Source organism: Tamandua tetradactyla, chromosome 11 (assembly GCF_023851605.1).
Source record: "Tamandua tetradactyla isolate mTamTet1 chromosome 11, mTamTet1.pri, whole genome shotgun sequence".
Classification (NCBI taxonomy): Eukaryota; Metazoa; Chordata; class Mammalia; order Pilosa; family Myrmecophagidae; genus Tamandua; species Tamandua tetradactyla.
The window spans coordinates 95,887,952-95,904,028 of NC_135337.1; the positions used below are offsets into that span (position 1 = coordinate 95,887,952).

The following is a 16,077-nucleotide window of genomic DNA, read 5'->3' on the forward strand; positions in this document are numbered from 1 at the left end:
TCCCATTCATTTTTTTCCATCTTTTTTGCTATTTGCTGTTTTGAGTCTTCGAAGTCAGTTATCCTGTCCTCTACATCCCTTACCCTTTCTTCCATCTCTTCACATCTGGTGTTGCATGCCTCTGCTGTTTTTTATTTGGTCAACAGAGTCTTTAATCCCTGCTATTTTTCTGTTTATTCTTTCAAATTCCTCTTTATGCTCTTCTACCATCTTCTTGAGCTCCTTTATGTCATTTGCTGTCCCACTTATTTTATTTATTAGGGAGAGTTGTGTGAGCATCCTTGGTTAGTTGTTGCAGCCTCTGCATCTCCTCTGGTGTTTCACTTTGGTCATCAGATGGGGCTGCATCTGTCTGCACTGTGATATGCTTGGTGGTCTTTGGCTGTCCCCGTTGCATGTAGATGTCTTGACTGATATACTCTGGGGGTTGATTTTTCAGGAGTCTAAGGCCCTGTGTGTGCAGGACAGCTGCACAGCAGGGAGCAGGGCGCAGGTGGCGCCCTCAGTGCAGGGATCTGTTTCAGGGAAGGTGTGGGAGCAGGCTGGGGACGTTACACCAATGCCTGTGAACACGGCGCCCAGCACCCAGGAAGGATGGAGCTGGGCGGGTGCCCGGGTCTGGGGGCATAACCCTGGTGGGCGCGGGTCCCCTTGTGCGCATGCGGAGAGCTGCAGCCGCAGGTCAGGCCTTCATGGATTGGGGGCAGCTGTGACCCGCTGGACAGGTCGGCCCTTTCTCAAGAGTTGTGTGAGGCGGAGTGCCGTGCGCATGCGCGGTTCTAGGCCTGTGTACCGTGTGTCTCCCAGAAATGAGTGACGTGATGCGGGCTGTGCGCATGTGCAATTGTAGGACCCGCGTAGAGTGCGGTTCCCGGAGCTGTGACGTGAAGCGGCCCGTGCGCATGCGCGGGTCTGGGAGCGCCGCGAACGGCCGCGCCAAGCTCAGGGTGGGTGAATGAGGCTGGAACTCTGTGGGGGGTGGGGGGTGGGGGGGGGGGGGCCTAGGTGGGGGTCAGAGCCCAGCCTTTATGCGCTGGCGTCAGCCTGCAGCGCACAAGGAGGGGAGGGAGGGGAGGCAGGGTCGGAGGGTGCAGGAGAGACTGGCTGGGCTGCGCTGGGGGTGGTGGGGTGGAGGCGCCTGGAGCACGGGGAATGGGGGCGGGTGAGGGGGTGCGGGTGCGTGGGGGGTGGGGGGTGGTCCCGGGTCTGTGCCGGTGAGGGTGGCGCCCAGGGAACGCGGCCCGGCCGACCTCCTGGTCCTGGCTCCCGTGCGGCCCCTCCCGCGGCTCCGTGCCGGCCCGGCCTCCTGCCCCCCAGCCCCCCGGCCTCCTGCCCCCCAGCCCCCCGGCCTCCTACCCCCCAGCCCCCCGGCCTCCTGCCCCCCCAGCCCCCCGGCCTCCTGCCCTCCAGCCCCCTGGCCTCCTGCCCCCCAGCCCCCCGGCCTCCTGCCCCCCCAGCCCCCCGTCCTCCTGCCCCCCAGCCCCCCGGCTTCCTGCCCCCCCAAGCCCCCCGGCCTCCTGCCCTCCAGCCCCCCGGCCTCCTGCCCCCCAGCCCCCCGGCCTCCTGCCCCCCCAAGCCCCCCGGCCTCCTGCCCTCCAGCCCCCCGGCCTCCTGCCCCCCCAGCCCCTCGGCCTCCTGCCCCCCCAGCCCCTCGGCCTCCGCAGCCAGGGCTGCCGCCCCAGGGCAGCCGCCCTCTGGAATTGCCACCTCAGTCATCCTTCTGTCCCTTCTCGACCTTTTCCCTGGAGCAGGGCTGACCTTGAGCCACTCTAGTGGGCCATGCTCCCATTTATTCACCTATCATTTTACTTCTCTAGCGTGGCTCCCTGACATGGAACGTGGTGTCCTGTTTTGTTTTCCCGCACACACGCGTGTGAACGAACGGGTTCTCTCCCTACAGCGGCTCGTCAGGAGGCATCCTCAGTTCCGGGACTGTGCAGGGATGCATCCATGCTGTCTTCTGGGGCCCTCCTGGGCGGCAGGAGGTAGAGACTGGATCTTAGAAAGGAGGGCTGCCCGGCACCCAGCTTTCCCCCATTGCCCGGAGACTGGGGCCGCTTGGCCAGGGTGGTGGTACTTGAGCTGAGGCGCAGGGGGCCTGGCCATGGGCTCAGGTTGGGGCAGAGCAGCCTGTGCAAAGGCCCTGAAGTGGGGTGGCTTCTCCCATGCGGGGGTGCTCAGGAAAGCCGGTATTGCTGGGCAGGGGAACAAGGGGAGTGAGCAGGCTGCCGAGGGCTGCAGAGCTCACGGCAGGAACCCCAAAGCTTGGGTACTACATGTCCATGGGTGGGGGTATGTGTGGATGGGGGGGGTGCATGGTAGGGGTGGGTGGATGATGGCTGGCTGAGTGGAAGAGTGGGTGGATGTGTGAATAGGGGGGAGGGCGGATTATTGGATGGACAGATGGGTGGATGGGTGGGGGGTGAGTTGGGTGGACCAAGGAGCCAGGGAGTGACAAGGTGGGGTTTGTTCCTCAACCCCAGTACCCCCTAACTCCTCCTCTGCTGGCCCCCCAGAGAGGCCCGTCCAGAACTCCCAGCGGGGGCAGCTTCGGCACTGTCTGTCACAGCCCCCTCCCCAGTCGAGCCTCCCCCGAGGGCTGCCCAGGGCCTGTGCCCCCTACTTGGTGGCACCCCTGTTCCACAGCCAGGGTCTCCTGTGGCATAGGGACCCCCAGGAGCTGGGCGCCCCTTGGAGGAAGGCGTGGGGGCACAGTGAGGGCGCCTACCTGTCTCAGGGGCCATCCCTGGCTCAGCTCTGGGAGCCCCCCAGGAAGACGGGGTGGCCCACTGCTCCCCAAGCCCTGCACATTGGCTCGTACCCCACCCCGTTCCTCCCCCTCTAGGCCTGGTGCCTGGTTTGGGGTCACGTGCCCAATTGCCCAGGCCCCCTGAGAAAGACCAGGGCCCCCACACCCCTGAACAGGGTTTGAGAGGACCTACAGCTCCTCCTCTCCCCAGCTTGCTCCTTACCAGTGGAGGGCACCTCCAGAATGATAGGGACACCCCAAGAGCTCGGCCCAGGCTGGAAATGGAAGCTGGGGGATCCCCAGGTCATGAGGACGGGCTGGCCTTCCCCTTTCTGGCCTCCCTCCCCTTGGTCCCCTTTTCTTTAGGGTTTTGCTATAACACAGAATTGAAGAGCTCTGGGGAGCAGGGACCTCAGTTCCTGGAATTCTGCCAGCCTAGGTTCTGGGTTCCTCAAGATTTAGCAGGGATGCACAGGCCCCAGGCTGAGCCCACCCACGCAGTACCCTGCACTCCTTCTCTGGTGGTGGGCCCTCTGCTCCTGCCCCACCCCCAGCCTCGTTTTCCCCCCCAGGCCCAGGCCTGGCTGAAGCTCCCAGTCAAGTTTAGCAGGGGACCCTGCATCTCCCGTCGCCAAGCCATGGTCCTGGGCCTGAGCAGGGGTCTGTCAGCTGCCGGGAACCTCCTGGCGGAGCGCAAAGCAGTAGGATTTGAACCCAGGCCCTCCCCCCGGGCGTTTCCCCACACGTACGGCGCCTGAGGACTTCCTCCTCCCCCTTCCCTCGGGGCCCCTCCCTGGCGCTGGGGGCCTGTGATTTCCCTGGAAGCAGCTGTTTCCGTCCCACGCCAGGCTTGGAATTTCAGAGATAAAGGAGCAGGGCCCAGGGCCTCCGAGGGGAGGAAGGGCGGGGGGTGGAGGCCCGGGGGTGGGAGCCAGAGCTCAGGGCCCAGCGGAAGGACGATGTACCTTGCATGGAGCGTCTGAGCCAGCCCAGCTTTCACAGCCTCTGCAAAAAACCCAGGTTGGCGCCAAATCACACGCAGCAGCCAGAGACTCACCTCCAAGTGCCAACTCAGATCATGCCCCTGCCCTGCTCAGACGCCTCCTGTGGCTCCCCAGTTCTCTGAGCACACACCCCTCGCTGGGTCCAGCTCCCAGAGCCCCTCACCCTTGACTCTCCCTGCTCCGGCTGCTCGGGCCTCCTCGGTGCCTTTCCCTGGGACCCACCCCGTCCCCAGCCACCCTCGTTTTTCCCTGCCCCCCCTCCCCCATCCCCTGTCCTTTCCTTCACAGAATGCCCCCAGAAGTCTTTGCATCGCTCCCGTGTTCATTTGCTGTCGCCTGGGACAGGGTAGTAAACACGAGTACAATGAACCAACAGGCCCCTTTTTTACAGAGGAAGAAACAGAGGCTCAGGGAGGCCCCCTGTGCATTCGTGGGGAAGGGCCAGTGGGAATCCTTGAGTCTGAGCCCAGATGGCAGCAGCTCTGCCTCCAGCCAGGTAAAAGCTCCCTGCTCCTCCAGGGAAACAAGACTCCAGAGGCCGCGGGAGCAGGGGGCCGTGGCCTCCCACACCCGGTTCCAGGCCCAGCGTTGCCTCTGGCTGACCTTTACCTGGGGGAAGCTGCCTTCCAGACCCATGTGCGGTGGTGAGCAAAGGCTCTGAGGCCAGGCCGGGTGGTTCGGCTGATCCCGAGGGGCCACGGAAGGTGCCGGAGCCGATGACAGGGGCTCCTGGGGGGGGTGCCGGGGGGGCGGTGAATCCTCCCTTCCACAGACCGAGGGAGCAGGCGGCAGCGGCTGAGTCACCCAGGCCCAGCTCCCTCCCGGGAGAACAGTTGGTGCCCCGTGGCCTGTGTGGGCCCCACCCGTTGGGAACCCAGCCCCCGCGCCCCTCCGTGCCTCCCTCCCCACCCCTGGCTGTCTCTTCCCCAGCTGCTCCCTTCAGGCCGCAGAAGGTAAGTGGGAGAGGCGAGGGCAGGCTGCTCTCCCGGGCACCCAAGGCCAAGGGCCCAGCATGAACGGCGGCTGCCCGAGCCTCACAACCTCTGCCTGGAGGGGGAAACTGAGGCTCAGAGAGTGTCAGGGTCTGCACACCCTGTTCTCTCCCGAGGACGCAAACCCTGCCCACTATGTCTCTCTCTCTCCCCAGCTCCTAATCTTGCTGTGGCTACCCACCACCCTTGGCATGAAAACTCACCTTGCTACAGCCCAGAGGGCCCCGCCCGGCTCCTGTGACCCCCGTGCCCTCCTTGCCTGACTTGCACTGTCCCCCTCGCTCACTCTGCTTGGCCACCCGGGCCTCTTTGCTGTTCCTCCCCCACACCCAGGCTGTCCCTGCCCCAGGACCTTTGCACGACTGTGCTGTCTGCCCAGAGACCCTGTTGTGAATCAACATCCCTATTTGGTCCCTAACGAGAGGCACAAAGAGGGGAGCCCATGTGTCTAGTGATGTTGGTGAGTCGGTGGAACGTAGGATTTGCAGCCAAGCCTGCCTTAACACACACACACGGACACACACTCACACTCACCCCCACACACACGTACACACACGTGCTGGCGGAAATTCACCTCCAGCTGGGTGCTGGGCAGCCCCAGGCTTGGGTCCAATCCTCTCCCCTCACCCAGCTCAGAGAGCCCCGAGACCAGCCCGACCCCAACCCACGCCCCCAACGTGTCCCTCCTGCCACTTTCTGTCCTTCCTCCGCCCTGCTTTCTGCCCTTGACGCGAACGCATGATGGAGCCTTCCAGAACGACGCAGCCAAAAATAATCGGGCCCTGACCTACCTCCCGAAAGTGGGGCGGCCCCACCCTGCCACCTGGCACCCCTGAGGTAATGAGCGCGCTGCAAATGAGGGTAATTAGGTCTGGGAACCAGCCGCAGGTCTGGCTTGGTGCTTGGGGTTGGGGGTGGGGAACGGCCTGAAGGTCACAGCCCCCTCCACCCAGCTGTCAGGTCCAAAACCCAGTGCCATCACCTCCTCTTCCAGGCAGCCCCCGGATCCCCTCCCCCTCCCAGGCCCTCCATTCTGCGGCCTGAGCATCCCTGGCTCCGCTGTTTGGTGTGTGTGTGTGTGTGTCTCTTTGTTTAATGAATTTAAATTGGCCTTGGGTGGGGCCGAGTTGGCCCTGAGTTTGAGACAGGGTCACTGTGCTGGTTTGAAAGGAAGTATGCCCCCCAAGAAAAGCCATGTTTTAATATAAATCCCATTTCATAAAGGTAGAGTAATCTCTATTCAATACTGTATGTTTGAAACTGTAATGAGACCATCTCCCTGGCTGATGTGATTTAGTTAAGAATGGTTGTTAAACTGGATTAGAGGATGACATGTCTCCACCCATTTGAGTGGGTCTTGATTAGTTTCTGAAGTCCTATAAAAGAGGAAACACTTTGGAGAATGAGAGATTCAGAGAGCGCAACACTACAAAGCAGAGAGTCCACCAACCAGTGACCTTTGGAGATGAAGAAGGAAGACACCTCCCGGGGAGCTTCATGAAATAGGAAGCCAGGAGAGAAAGCTAGCAGATGATGCCGTGTTCGCCATGTGCCCTTCCAGCTGAGAGAGAAGCCCTGACTGTGTTCACCATGTGCCGTCTCACTAGAGAGAGAGACCCTGAACTTCATCGGCCTTCTTGAACCAAGGTATCTTTTCCCTGGATGCCTTTGATTGGACATTACTATAGACTTGTTGTAATTGGGACATTTTCTCGGCCTTAGAACTGTGACCTAGCAACTTATTAAATTCCCCTTTTAAAAAGCCATTCCATTTCTGGTATATTGCATTCCAGCATCTAGCAAACTAGAACAGTCACCTTCAAGGGATTCATATTTACCACTAATATCAAGCTATCAACTCCCCTGGTCCATGACCCCCAGGTAGCCACCCTGGGCTGGGAGATGGAAGCCCCAGGGAAGCTTCAGCATGGGCCCAGTCCTTGATGTGCCCCAGGCTGGGGGAGTCAGAGCTGGACACAGATACCCCCAGTCCCATGGAGTCTGGGCTAAGCTAGAAAGGGGAAGGGAAGACAGGGAGGGCCTAGAGGGCTCCTTGGAAAAGAGAGCATTGGAGAAGAGGGCTTTAAGGGATGAATAGGAGTTTGCCTGGAGGTTAAGATCTGGTGGCTGACCAACGGGCTGTGCTGGGGAAATGGGGAGAAGGAGAACGGGGCGTGGAGGAGCATACAAGGGTCAGGAGCCAAGGTTTAGGGGATATTTTGCCACTTAGTTTCACTACCTGACCTCAGGAGCTCATGTCTGATTAGGACTCTATGACCCCTGCAAAAGAAAATGTTAAGAACTTAGCCCAGGATCAAACACCACATGCCCAGACAGCCAAGAATGAACAGCAAACATGTGCTGAGCAGCCCATGCCTTCTGCATCCAAGAACTTGTTGGACCCCTACAGCAAACCTGGAAATGGAGCCACCATTTTTATGCCCATTTTATGGATGGGGAAATTGAGGCGCAGAGAGGGAAAGTGGCTTTCTCAAGGTCATACAGCTGGTAAGTGACAGGGCTGGGATTCGCTCTCTGGTCACGTGACTCCTGAGGCAACCAAGGCACAAAGCAGGACCTCGGGATCCCTTCCTCCTGCAGGCATTAACAGCCAGGTGTGCAGGTCAGGCTTGTTCTAGGTGCTGAGACAGAGCCCGAAAGATGCCGGCAGGGACCAAATCATGCCATCAGCAGATCCAAAGTGGTCTCCATTGGCAAAGCATGGCTGCAGCCTCCCTGCCCTGGGATAGGAGAACTCTCCAGAAAGAAGAGACAATTTAGTGTCTCACAACAGATTTACCTAGGCAGGGACCAAGGACTGACTGCAAATGGCAGCTTTTGCCCAGAGGCTGAATGAGTGGCTCTGATTCTTGCTTGGTTTCTCCTGTGATGGGAAGCTCATCCTCACTCTCTCAGCCCCTCCCGCAGACCCAAGGGAAAACTGTCACATATAGTCAGCCTCCCATGGGTGGTGGCTTCTGCCCATCCTGCTGGGGCATCTGCAGCCCCTTGGAAGAGAGGCCCCAAGGCCCAGGCAGAGGAGGGCTCAGGCTGGGGTGGGGGCAGCAGCCTGGGGCAGCCCCCTAACCATCTATACTGCAGGGACAGTGGAAGCTGCTGATATTGTCTACATTCTCCCTGGTCCCTGGTCCCTGAGCCCTGCCAGCATTAGTCCATTTTCCAGCTCCGAAAACAGAGGTCTACACTGAGAAAGCCTTTTAGCTTGGATTTGGCCGAGACAGCTTTAGGTCAGGGCTGATCAAGGCCAGTCCAGGCCCAGCCCCAGCCCGGCCCCACCCGGCCCCTGGAAACAACCTGAACTCCCCGCTCTCAGCACGCTGCTGCTTTCTGCCCACACAGGGAGCACAGCCTGCCTGGGCCCCCCTACGCCCCCACACAACAGACCACCTGGCCCAGCTCCACAGCCGGCCTGGCCCTCAGCAAACCTGGAGCGGCTTCCAGAAGCCTCGGCCGGGCCGGCATCTCTCCCAGTTATTTATTTATTTTTTTTAATGAAAAAATTTTTTTTTTTTTTTTTTTTTTTTTTTGGTAATAAGGAAAAGTCACTCTTTGCACGGAACAGACGGTATTTTTTCTTTGTTCCCCACAGTGCTCGTTTCGTGGCTCCGGGCCTGAGAGCGAAGCCAAGTCTGTTGCTTGTCCAGATGCCGCGTGGAGTTAGAAGGAGCTGGGGAAACCGAGTCTGCACCTCAGTTTCCCTGGCTGAAGCCAGCCGTCTGTCAAGGAGTACCCAGCCTGGGGAGGTGGACACCCCCACGGCCCATGTGAGAAACAGGTCGGCTGGCTGGGGTCACGGGACAGGCTGGGGGCATTGGGGACCGGGCCAGCGGGGGCTGCCTGTGGGGGAGGGGGAGGGGAGCCGCGTTTGGAAGGAGAAGGCAGAAGGGTGCCGCAGTGGGGCGGCCGGGAGAAGGGGCAGCCCGGCCGGGCAGATCAGATCCAGCCCTGTAGCCGGTCTCAGGAAAGGAGCTGATCAGAGTCTACCTCCGAGGAACCTGAAGGTCGCCAGCTGCTTGGAAGTAGGGTTCTTGCTAGGAGGAAGGAAATGGAAGCATGGGAGAGCAGGGAGAAGCAGAATCCTCCGAGGTTGTCTGAAATCTTGGATGGCCGCCTCGGTTTCAGGGGACCGAGTTTCGGGGCATCCCGCTGCCCCCATGGCACACTGTGAGCTTTGAGGCGCCCCCAGGGGACGTGGCAGCGGGGCTGACAATTGGGAGGCAGGCGAGGCAGACCCAGCGTGGCCCAGAAGTCCTCTCGCCTGGACAGCCATGCAGGGGATGAGCTCCCCGTCAGGGGTGGCAAGGTCAGGCCTGGCACCCCATGGTCACCGCATTGGGGGAGCTGGACACACGCATCCCCTCCACCCTGGCACCGGGACCCTGTGGCTGTAGTGACATAACTCTCCTCTGTGCTGCTCTGTCCTCTCAGACAGACCCAAGAGGGCAAGCAGTGCGGCTTTCCAGCCACCAGCCACCAGCCACCATTAGGCACCTACTGTTTGCTTTTCTCTTCTTGTCCCCCCTTCCGGCACCTGTCTCTCTGGTCTCCCCTAATTCTTAGCCACACCACGCGGCTGGGGTAGGTGCCAGGGACCCACTAAGAGGCCCCTCCCGGGGCGGGAGGGCCTGACCCCCACCACTGGCTGAGGTTGTGACCCCAGGGGCAGGCGTCTGTCCCTGCCCGTCTCCTGTCTTTGTTCCTCTGTCCTTCTGTCTCTGGGTCCGTTTCTCACCCCAGACATCTCTCCCCCTGCTCTGCACCCCCTCCCGGATTCCCTCTCCCCGGCTCCCCCCACCCCCCGCCGCTCCCACCCCCGCGCGCTCGGCGGGGCCGGCAGGGGGCGCTGCGGGGCGGCCGGGGGAGGCGGGGCGGGCGGCGGCCGCGTCGGGACCGGGGCGATGGGACCGGAGGCGGCGGCGGCGCAGACAAAGGCGCGGGCGGGCGGCGGGCGCGGGCCCCGGAGCGTGGAGCGGGCGCCAGGGGGCCGCACCCACCTGCGCCCCGACTCTCTCCCGGCGCCGAGCGGCAGGGTGAGCCCCGCGCGGACCCGGGCGGGGGGCGGGGGTCCCGGCGTGCCGGCCCCGGGGAAAGCGGGTCGCGCGGGCGCCCTCGAAGGGCCGGACTTGGGGCGGGGAGGGCGGCACCGAGGTCCCCGAAAGTTCCGGACCCGGGTCTGGAGGAGGCGAAGAGGTCCCCGAAGTTTTGGAATGCGGGAAGGTGGGAGGGCTGGCGCGGGGGTCCCCGAAGTTCCGGATCCGGGGCTGGAGCAGGCAGTGGGTGTTTCCCAAAGTTCTGGGGTCTGGGGGCCCCGCAGAAAGGCCCCCCAAGTTCCACCTCTGGTTGGATCAGGGAGCGGGGTGTCCACAAAGGTCTGGGGAGAAGACGGCGGTCCATGAAAGTTCTGGGACCCGAAGTTGAGGCGCGCACAGGGCATCCCGCTCCTGGGGCGGGTGGGGACGCGGTCTGGGCTGAGTGTCAGGGCGCCCGGATTTGGGGCTCACGGGTGGGCCGGGCGGGGCTGGCGCAGTTGGGGATCCCCAGGCCTGGCGGGGTCGGCCCTTGCGGGAGCCCGGAGCACACGGGCTGGGTCCCAGGCGGTGAGTAACTTTCCCCGAAGCGGCAAGTCGGGGCAGGAGCGGCCGGGCCGGAAGGGCCTGAGTTCCGGGGATCCCAGGGCCACCCCCCGCCCCCTGGCAGGGCCCAGGAGCTGTGTCCACCCGCTGGCACAGCGTGCCCCTCCCCCAGCCGGCCCTGGAGCTCGGGTTTCAGACCCTGTGACCGGACAGCAGCTGCCCCTCCGCCGGGTCACCCCTCCCTTGCCAGGGCCACTGCCTCCCTTCCCCCACCTGGCCGCTCCCTCCCGGGGCCCCTCCTGCGTCCCCACAGACCCGATGCTGGTTTGGGGAGTCGCCTCCCTGTGGCTGCTGTGGGGTGGTGGCTAGAGGAATCAGGAGGAAGCTGGGGACCCCGTCCCACCCCCCCAAAGTGATTAAGTGGCCAAGGTGCTTGCAAACTGACTGGGGGCTCCCTGGGGATTTGGGTGCCTGTGCCCGAGGGTGGGAGCTGAGGGGCCCTCTGTGGATCTAGGGGGTGCACCTGACCGTACCCTGCTTTTAGCGGTGCGATGGAGGCTCTGGGGGAAAGTTCTGAGCAGAGCTGGGCTGGGGCCGCTTCCCGACCCTTTAACTCACTGGGCGCGGAGGGCATTTCAGCCAGGGTGCAGGGTGATCGCCGTGGATACTGGGGTACCCCTGACAGAGGGCCTTGAGATGGGACCCGTGGGCCTCCTTCGGCCTGGGGGCCCCTCACAGGCCCCCCCTCCCTCCCAGGGGCCGAGCCAGCAGCTGCCACCACCATCTGGCCGTCCTCGGAGCCTGTCCCCGGCCTGACCAATGTCCACAACCCGGTGAGCCCCCTGCCTGCCAACCCCCCAGCCCGCCCGCCCCAGGGTGCTGGCCCCCGCTGAGCGCCCTGTCCCCCCCAGGGAGCGGCCCATTTTCAGCACGCGGGCGCACGTCTTCCAGATCGACCCCGAGACCAAGAGAAACTGGGTCCCCGCCGGCAAGCACGCCTTCACCGTCTCCTACTTCTACGATGCCTCGCGTAACGTCTACCGGATCATCAGCTTCGGGGGCGCCAAGGTGCACCCCAAGTCCAGGGCTGGGGGACCAGGATCGTTCCTGCCCTGCTGGGCGCTCACAGCCAGGCCCTGCAGGCTGGGGAGGTGGGGGTGGGGCGCCCGGGTGTGACCTGCCCCTGCCCACCCTCCGACCTTGAACTTTGCCCCCCCCAGGCCATTATCAACAGCACTGTCACCCCCAACATGACCTTCACCAAAACCTCCCAGAAGTTCGGGCAGTGGGCAGACAGCCGGGCCAACACGGTCTACGGCCTCGGCTTTGCCTCTGAGCAGCACCTGACACAGGTGGGCCTGGGGGGAGCGGGGAGGGGGGGGGGGGCTGGGGCTCCGCCTCCTGGCCCCGCCCTCCCAGCCCCCAATGGCAGAAGGGCTTTGGGTGGGCTCCAGGCCCCTAGCGGGCTCCCCGGCTCTACCATCACCATGCCCCAGTTTGGGCCACACTTTGGCTTTCTTGGGACACAACCCATGAAATGGGACAGCCTGCCCTGGTGCTGTCACAGCCGCCCCACCCCCCACCCCACCCCTGCCTTTATGATTTATTTGATGGCTCCTGCTGTTTCCATGAAGGTCGGGATGGGTTCCTCTTATTCTAGAAGCTTTCTCCCTCAGATTTAGGTCTTGGGTTCAATCCTGGGGGTGGTGTGAGAATGGAACTCAGGTTCACTTGCCACCCCCACCCCCCCACCCCACCCCCTGCTGAAACTCATCTCCTTGCTCTCGGGCCATTTTGCGAACCTTTTCCCCTTGCCCAATTGTGCCGGCACCTTTGCATCAAGTGGCTCGTGTGTGTGTTCAGATTTTCTTTAAAAACTATCTAATTGTTAACTTTAGGAAATTTATTTTTGAATGCAATTTTATGAGATACATTCACACACCACAAAATCCATCTCAATTGTATAGTCACTGCCTCACAGGACCACCACTAGCTGTGCATTCATAGGAAGTTTTTTAAATGAAAAAGAAAAGTATTGCTTGCTCTAAATGGTGGTAAAGGGAAAGGAGAAAGCGGGGGCGGGAGTTGATTTCTCATTGCTGCCTCATACCCGCCCTGATCTTTGGGGTATTGTTCCCCCAGACCCCACCCCCTTCCATTGTATGAGATGAGGGGCTAGGCAGAGTCCCACAGGCCTCCCCCGAAACTTGAGTGAGCTGACACTGTGGGGGTGACCTGGCGGAGCCCTGACTGGAGGGCTGGGAGCTTGTTGATTGGCTGTCTACTGTCCCCCCCGGTGTCCCCAGTTTGCCGAAAAGTTCCAGGAAGTGAAGGAAGCAGCGAGGCTCGCCCGGGAGAAGTCCCAGGATGGCGGGGAGCTCACCAGCCCAGCCCTGGGGCTTGTCTCCCACCAGGTCAGACTCCAGCCCCAGTACCCTGGAATCAGGCAGGCACTCAGCTGGCATTGAGGGTCCCAGCACTGAACTGGGTTAGGGCCCCAGCGGTGTCCAATTCCGAAGGTTCTAGGATGATAGAACATGCCACCCGGAGGAGGGGGACGGCAGCGGGGGACCCTGCCATAGGGGATCCGGGCCAGCCTGGGGCTGGGGGAGGGGCCGACCACAGGGGCAAGTGACAGCCCCAGCTCAGGTGGTGCGTGCACAGGGAGTTTGTGAGATGGCCTGGAAAACTGCAAGCTGAAAAGCAAAGGGGAAAAGCAACTGAAGGCCTTGGGCCTTTTCCCCCCATTCGTTTATTCCCTACCATTATTGAGCACCTACTGTAGGCCAGGCATAGGGGTGGGCGCCGGGGGTGTGCAGACGAACAGTGGCCCCGGGATAAGCAGGAATCCCGCCTGGGGAGGCTTCCTGAGGGCGTCCGAAATGGGCTGTTGGACTCGCCCCGGGAGCAGCTCGGTGGGTTCAGGCCTCTGCCCCTTGGGCACTGCTGCGCTCTCCGTGTTTGCTCCCGGGGCGGCTGGTGAGGACCCCGACCTCAGGGACGGACCGCCATGGCCTTCTAATGCGGCCTTGACCCACCATGAAGGGCGCCTGTGACCTCACCCGTCCGCAGGTGCCCCCAAGCCCCCTCGTCAGCGCCAACGGCCCCGGCGACGAGAAACTGTTCCGCAGCCAGAGCGCCGACACCCCCGGCCCCGCTGAGCGCGAGAAACTCAAGAAGATGCTGTCGGAGGGGTGAGGGGACGGCGGGCTGCGGGCGCGGGGTGGGCGTAGGTGGGTGGGCGACGCGACCCAGTCCCATGCAGAAGACCCCGGGAGGGGAGGTTTGGACCACCGCCCCTATTCTGGCCCCACCCCATAGTCTTTGCCACGCCCACCAGGGTATCGCCACGCCCATTGCACTAGCCCCGCCCCACCCCGTTCTGACCCTGCCCCAAGAGACAAGGCCCTTGGGTCTGATCGGGTCTCCTTGGGCTGATATCTCGCCCCGCCCTTGGACCCACCCTCATGGAACCACGCCCCCGACACAGGCCCCGCCCACTAGACCCCACCTCCAACATTTGCCACGCCCCTCCAGATCGCGCCTCCACGTGAGCCCCGCCCTGCCCCGTGTCGGCCCCGCCCCTAGGCTGACGTCTCCTTACCCCTCCCCTGTCAGCCTTATCCAAGCCCCGCCCTCAAGCTATAATATCTGCCTCGGGCCCCGCCCCCAAGTCTATAATACCTGCCTCTGGCCCCACCCCCAAGTCTATAATACCCGCCCCCGGGCCCCGCCCCATCCACATAGGCCCCGCCCCCGCCAAGCATGCCGGCCGTCCGCAGCTCGGTGGGCGAGGTGCAGTGGGAGGCCGAGCTCTTCGCGCTGCAGGACAGCAACAGCAAGCTGGTGGGCGCCCTTCGAGAGGCCTCAGCGGCCGCCGCGCAGTGGAGGCAGCAGCTGGAGGCGCAGCGCGCCGAGGCCGAGCGCCTGCGGCAGCGGGTGAGCGGCATCCCGGCCCCAGGCCCCGCGATGCGAGCCCGGTCCGGGGCCATGTGCACTCCTGGGGTCTGCAAACTCCCCGTCTGAGCTGTCCTCCGTGTGGGGGCGGTTGACGCGGGGGGTTCGACTGTCTGCCCTGGGCGACCCCGGGGTCGGGGAGCCCCGAGAGGGGACAGACTGGGGGGCTGGGGCTGAGCTCCCCGCCGCACAGGTGGCCGAGCTGGAAGCGCAGGCGGCCGCGGAGCCCCCCGCGGTGGGCGAGAAGGAGGGGTCGGGGCAGGCGTTGGAGCAGCTGGAGGCGCTGGTGCAAACTAAGGACCAGGAGATCCAGACGCTGAGGACCCAGGCCGGGGGCCCCCGCGAGGCCCTGGACGCTGCCGAGCGCGAGGAGACGCAGCAAAAGGTGCAGGTGTGTGGAACTGCTTGCCCTGGACCCGAGGCCCCCCAGCCCGGGGTCTCGGCGTCTGCATTGGGAAGGTTCCGCGGGCACTTTCCGTGAGCCCAGCACACGAAGGCGTCAAGGGACCTGGCATCCCCAGAAGGATCCTGGAGAGAGAAATTGGGGGACGGCTGCCCGTGGACAAGGGAGAGCAGCACGTGCAAAGGCCCTGGGGCGGGGTGGAGTTCAGGTGTTCAAGGACCTGGGAGGCTGAGTCAGAATGAGCAAGAGGGCGGGGGCCCGCCCACGCAGGAGGGGCGCGAGGGGGAGGGAGGGAGGGGTGCGAGGGGGAGGGAGAGGCTCGAGGCGGGGAGGGAGGGGCCCGACGGGTCGGGGTTGGGGGGAGCGGCAGCACGACTGTGCCACTTCCGTGTGCAGGAGGAAGAGGCTGCGTCTGGGGTAGACTGAAGGCAGCAGGGGGCGGCGGGGCCATGAGGGCCCGTGGGGATGCCTTCTGAGGCTGGGAGGGGTCCCAGCCGTGGCTGCTCTCTCTCCGCAGGAGCTGGAGACACGCACGGCGGAGCTGGAGCATCAGCTGCAGGCCACGGAGCATGGCCTGGAGGAGGCACGCGCCGAACGGGAGCGCGCGCGGGCGGAGGTGGTGCGGGCCACGCAGCTGCTGGACGTGAAGCTGTTCGAGCTGAGCGAGTTGCGGGAGGGCCTGGCCCGCTTGGCCGAGGGCACACCCTGAGCCCCGCCGCGGGGCCTGGCCTTCCAGGGCACGACTCCTGGGGTGCGGGCCAGGCCACAGGTGCAGAGCTGGGGCTCGGCTCATCTGCCCTGGCTGGAACTGGGGGCCAGACTGGGCTGGACTCGGCCCAGGCTCCGCCCCAGCTCTGCCCACTCAGGGCTCAGGGTTATTGAGCTTTTCATTGTGTAGAATTTTCAGAACCCCTGGGGCACGTGGTGGTGCCCAGATTACATGTACCAAATGTGATTGTGTCTGTGTGGTGTGTGGCTACCCCAGGCCTCTCCCCATTGCGCCCTGCACCTGCAGGCGAGGACAAAGCTCAAAGGCTCTGCTGGGGTGCGGCCACTGCTCCCTCAGACCCCAGCTGTGTAGTCAGAGCTCCAGCTACCGACCTGGAGGTGCTGGGATCTGGGAAGCTTCTAGAACACATCCTGGATCTCCTTACGGCTGTGTTGTGACAGAGGCTGGTGTGTGACCTCCTCCCTGGTGAGGGCACAGCCCAGAGAGGGTCTGCCCTGGCCTGAGGCTGCACCTCAGCAGAACCTGGCTGTTTGTCCCCAAAGCTTTGGGGCCAGCCCTATGGGACACAAACCCAGGAGGAGGATGGGGGAATGAGCTGGGGGTCCTGGAAAGCGAGGTGGCTACACCCTCCTCCCCCTGCCCTCCACG

General features: G+C 63.3%; 1 protein-coding gene across 3 annotated transcripts; it reads left to right on the plus strand.

Moving 5' to 3' along the window:
- Positions 1-1,684: 1,684 nt before the first annotated feature.
- HOMER3 (homer scaffold protein 3) lies at positions 1,685-15,654 on the plus strand. 3 transcript variants are annotated; one of them, XM_077122117.1, is made up of 11 exons: positions 1,685-6,392; positions 7,013-7,253; positions 8,356-8,541; positions 11,096-11,172; positions 11,251-11,407; positions 11,560-11,691; positions 12,646-12,753; positions 13,412-13,533; positions 14,122-14,278; positions 14,490-14,687; positions 15,217-15,654. In XM_077122117.1, the coding sequence occupies exons 4-11, from the start codon at positions 11,159-11,161 to the stop codon at positions 15,406-15,408; spliced, it is 1,080 nt and encodes a 359-aa protein (XP_076978232.1). In that variant the 5' UTR covers positions 1,685-6,392; positions 7,013-7,253; positions 8,356-8,541; positions 11,096-11,158; the 3' UTR covers positions 15,409-15,654. The 3 variants fall into 3 exon arrangements, with proteins under 3 accessions (XP_076978232.1, XP_076978233.1, XP_076978234.1); XM_077122118.1 differs by lacking the exon at positions 7,013-7,253 and having other exon boundaries at positions 1,685-4,397; positions 4,901-6,392; XM_077122119.1 differs by lacking the exons at positions 1,685-6,392; positions 7,013-7,253; positions 8,356-8,541 and adding an exon at positions 9,689-9,796.
- Positions 15,655-16,077: the final 423 nt, after the last annotated feature.